The sequence below is a fragment of the Cervus elaphus genome, chromosome 12 (genome assembly GCF_910594005.1).
Source record: "Cervus elaphus chromosome 12, mCerEla1.1, whole genome shotgun sequence".
NCBI classification, from domain to species: Eukaryota; Metazoa; Chordata; class Mammalia; order Artiodactyla; family Cervidae; genus Cervus; species Cervus elaphus.
The window spans coordinates 76,686,763-76,691,850 of NC_057826.1; the positions used below are offsets into that span (position 1 = coordinate 76,686,763).

General features: G+C 38.1%; 1 gene segment (V, D, J or C); it reads left to right on the forward strand.

Annotated features, from left to right (window-relative positions):
- The first annotated feature begins 3,612 nt into the window (after positions 1-3,612).
- Positions 3,613-4,390, forward strand: LOC122704636. The segment is given in 2 exon segments: positions 3,613-3,749; positions 3,917-4,390. Coding segments are annotated over 2 exon segments (390 nt in total).
- Positions 4,391-5,088: the final 698 nt, after the last annotated feature.

The following is a 5,088-nucleotide window of genomic DNA, read 5'->3' on the forward strand; positions in this document are numbered from 1 at the left end:
GCAGCAGCGGGGCCTGGATGCTGAGTGTCTCTGACCCCCTCTGGTCCCTGCAGAGTTTATGGTGGTTTGTCGCTCAGTCTCTCGTTGATACAAACATCATACCAACATCTAGAGCATAAGAACAAGAAGTAAACACTCCCCTGTGTGAGCGCTGAGTCACTTCAGTCATGTCCGACTCTTTGGGACCCCATGGACTGTAGCCCGCCAGGCTCCTCTGTCCATGGAATTCTTCAGGCAAGAATACTGGAGTGGGTTGCCATACCCTCCTCCAGGGGATCTTCCCGACCCAGGGATCGAACCTGGGTCTGCTGCATTGCAGGTGGATTCTTTACCACTGCATCACTGGGAAACGTTCCCTTTACCCAGCCTCTTATTAGTGAAGTTAAAAACTGTCTGACACCAAAGGCTCCTTATCAAAGACCAAAGTAATTTCAAGGATAAACCACATAAACAATGCAATAGTCCCTTGCTCATCCTTGCAGTCAAATCCATGCCCCGCAGGTTGTTCCAGGCCAACTTGATGGGTTTTACTTTACTGAGTTTTATCATACTTTTAGTATACAATACACTTTTAGAGAGCCAGAGTGCACCAGAGAAGGTGTCATTTTCATAGTGTCTTCCTGACAGAGCATGCAGGAGAAGTAATAGGAGAGCTACAGCCTCCAAAAACCATGACTTATGAAAACTTTTATTTTAGATTGAAGTAGAGCTGACACACAGCGTTGTGTCAGTGTCAGGTGCACAGCAGAGTCCGTCATGTGCACGAGTGTAGTGTGTGACACACGTGGTGTATGGGTTCTTTCCAGATTCTCCCTTATAGGTTACAGCAAAATATTGAGGATTTTGTCATAATCTTGAAACTGTGAGAGATAAGGAAGTAAGAGAAGATGGTGTATTGAAAAGAATAATAGAGCAATCAATCTCTGTATTGCACTGCAAATATACTGCTGGTCTTTGCAAATATTGGTGCAATCCTATGTAATCAACATCTGTTTATTGGCAAACTAGGAGTACTTTTGCTACTTGGGAGAAAGTTTTAAGCACAGATGTGAACAACGTATGTTCTCTGGTTCTGCAGTGGCTATTATGATAAGAATAACTAAAAATATTATTGCCCTTGAAATGCCTGCTGCTTCTAAAATATTTTTCTTGGCCTCATTCTTCCACATTCATGAAAATTTTCTTCTACTTTTTTCAAAGACTGTATTTTTAGGCTTTGTGAATGAGCTAGAGTCATAACATTAATATATTTTTGTTATGCATTGTTGATTTAAATGTAGTATATATCAGCTATGCATCATTGGTTTAAATCTAGTTAATTTTTTATTAAATTGATTTAAAGGCAAATTTTATTTTTAAAGTTCTATAAATAAAATCCATGTCAAAGTATACTTCAAACAATACAAAATGTTGTGCTATAAAATGTTTTCTCTGAAACTTGTATAAACATAGTAGATTAATAATATGCATTTATCTCTAAGATAGTAAAGAAATCAGAAAGACTATAAACCTGCAAACACAAAAAGAATAGATGAGGAGATCATAGCACAGTGATGTCAACAAAATGTCAGAAGGTGAGAAGTGTAAGGAAGAATTAAAGCTTGTGATACAGACTAGACGAAGGAGAAACCTAGGTTCAGTGTGAGAGGTGTCACAATGTGAGCTGTGCAAGAGTTTAAAAGAGAAGGACCAGTTACCTTTGAATAGTTTAGAAAGATGGTGTTGCTCTCGCAAGTGCCTGTGTATGTGTGGGTTGAAGGTTTGTGGTGGGTGCTAAAATAGGAGGCCTGAGTGAGATTACTTATAAGTGAAGAACACCAATGCTCTCCACAATTCTTTATAGTAGTGTTAGTTGCTCAGTCATGTCTGACTCTTTGCGACCCATGGACTGTAGCCTGCCAGGCTCCTCTGTCCATGGGATTTTTCCAGGCAAGAATACTGGAGTGGCTGCCATTCACTTCTCCAGGAAATCTTCCTGACCCAGGGATCAAACCTGGGTCTGCTGCATTGCAGGCAGATTCTTTACTATTTGAGCCACCAGGGAATTTATGACAAGCAATAATTGCTTTCTAAATCCAGAAGAAAAGTGGAAGATAGTCTTTGATGAATTAAGAACTTCACATACAAAATTGTTCCAAACTTTGTGTATTACCTGGGCTTCCCTGGTGGCTCAGATGGTAAATAATCTGCCTGCAGTGTAAGAAGCTTAGCACACATAAAACCAGCACATTTTAATAAATATACATATTTATACGTTGAGTAGATATTCTTCAACACAGCTGTGTAAAATTTTAAAGATATGAGATATGGAACAGAGGTTAAATTAATTCTTTGTAATCCACAGGGCCAGAGAATCCAAATCACAGGAGAGGGGCTTCTACCTCTGGAAATGAAGTAGTCTTGGTTGCCCAGGGACCATTTCTTCCAACAGGTTCTTTAGGGTCAATCTTTTATTTGCACTATTTCTCTAGAAGACACAGGCAGTATTGAGGCTTTCTTAGATTTGTTCTCACAGAGGTAACCAGAAAATTCCAAGTAATTAAAGTGGTTTTGGCAGAGGAAGATAATTCTGGAAACTCACAGAGGTTAAGGGAAAGGGTCTTGGGTAAAGAACATTTTATTGGGGAAATGTCAATGTCAGTGTCTTGGGGAAAGAACATTCTAGTGGAGTTTGGAAGAAAAATAATCGAATATAGACCCTGAGCCAGCGATGGTCAAGGCAGCAGAAGCATGCCAGTAGAAATGATTCATCCTCTGGAGGAAATTCCACTGAGGCTCTGAGTTATTCACTGCTTTTAAGATATGTGTGAGTTTAAGGTGTCTTTTATAATGATTTGACATATGCATTTGATATATATATTTTGAAGTGATAACACTGATAAGGTTAGTGAACACATGTTTCATTGCACATAATTACCAGGGTTTTTGTCTTGTTGTTATTATGGTGAGTATATTTAAGGTCTGTACTCCCAGCCACTCTCAAATGAAAAGTACAGTATTGTTAACTATAGTCACAGTTAACAGGCAAGACCAGCTTAGAGGAACACAATCTAAGATAATAGGCATTTGGGATATCAAATGATCTTTTTCTTTTATACTCTTCTTTGGCTTACATGTTCCTTTTAGAAAGATTTTCTCCCCATAGTAGACAAAAGAACATGGTATACAGGCTGAAAAGGAAGGTTTTATATTTTTATGTTTAAGAGTGAATCATGGTGCTTTTCTAATTTCAAAACTAATATCAGGCCCATCATTGGATAAAGAGCAACAGCATCTACCTCCTTCTAACTTACTAAAAATGACTCAGTTGTGTGGAGAGGTATAAATCTTGATCTCTACATCCTTACTGTGCATTTAAATTTACAACCCAAGATGTAATTTGCTTGATCTTTGCTGTTTTTATGCATCAGAGTCCCTCATAGGCACAGGTATGAGAAGGACATTTAACAGAGAGTTCAGTAGTTAGAGATGTAACCACCAGAGGGTGGTGCACCTCTGCTGATCAGAACATGTGGATTGTTCATTTGAGTGGATTCTGAATGGATAGGTAGGCTTGGGCAGAAGCAGAACCTTTTCCTTATTGGCTGGGTAGACAATGAAAGAAACCAGTAGAGAAAAGAAGGGATCACTTGGTAACAGAAGCAGCTCTCCTGGCCGGAGACTGCAGGTCCACAATCGATCCTAAATGGGAAAAGCAATGAAGACACCCATTGGAGCTTTAATCACATTCTTGTGGCTGCAGCTGGACTGTGAGTTGAGGGTTTAAGGGAAATACAGTGTATTAGTAGATATTCTTTAGATGCCAAGACTGGCTTTATTCATGTTTCTTCTAGTTATTGTAGAAAAGGAAAAGTAAACTCTAGAGCTAAATAATCTGACAACCCTTCTCCTTTCTCTACTTCTGCTTTCTCCATAGGTGTCAGCCTGGGAAACAAGGTGGAACAGAGTCCTTCTACCCTGAGTGTCCAGGAGGGAAACAGCTCTGTTATCACCTGCACTTATACAGATGGTAACTCAGACTACTTCCCTTGGTATAAGCAAGAACCTGGGAAAGGTCCCCAGCTCCTTATAGCCATTCGTTCAAATATGGGTAAAAATGAAGGCCAGAGACTGACTGTTTTATTGAATAAGACGGCCAAACATCTCTCCCTGCACATCACCACCACTGAAGCTGGAGACTCAGCTGTCTACTTCTGTGCAGCAAGGACACAGTGCTTCCCAGGCACCCGCTATCTGTACTGAAACCTGCGACTGGGGCAGCCCCCTTCCTGTGGCACAACCTTCAAGTTATAGCATTTGTCATAGTGTTTGTCTACAAGTGGAAACTAATGTTTCAGACATGAAAAACGTAGAATAAGAAGATTAGGTTTCATATGATGCAGAAAGTGTTAAAACACATTCTGTTGGATGACTATTGCTTACTGAATTCTTGAAAAGGAGTTAGGTTTTATTTTAAAATTCAGGCTTTAAAAATGACTTTATATTTGCTATCAGACTCCTCTTCTATAAATGAATGCTTGGGAACAATACTACTTTCCTATTATGGATGAGTTCTTAATGCTTGTGTTTCAAAAATTATGTATGTTATTTTTCACTTATTGTAAAAATTATATTCTAAATGTAGAAAATGTGTTTAATACAAAAATATTGTAAAATTTATAATTCTGCATCCAGATAATTTATTGCTAATATTTGATTTACTCTCTTTTTAAGTTCTAGCATGTTTAGAATTCTGATTTTTTTCACTTAATATAATATCTTGAAATGAGCATTTTCAATTTCATTATCTTCATCTCTAACACCTACTTTTAATGGCTTCATGAGAGATTTTTCTCACAATTATATTTAAAATTTTCTTTCTATATTTCTGGCAAAATTGGACTGTCCTTTCTATATATTCTGACTACTTTCTTGTTGAAATGTGACTTGGGTTTTCTTTAGAGCCCAGTGATGGAGCATATATATTTTTGTATGTTTGAGGGAAATCAAAATAGAAAGTGATTTATTCAAGAATATAATTTGAGGATTAGGCTCACAAATCTATTCTTCTTTTCAAAATGTTATTAGTGTTCATGTTTACTCTCATGT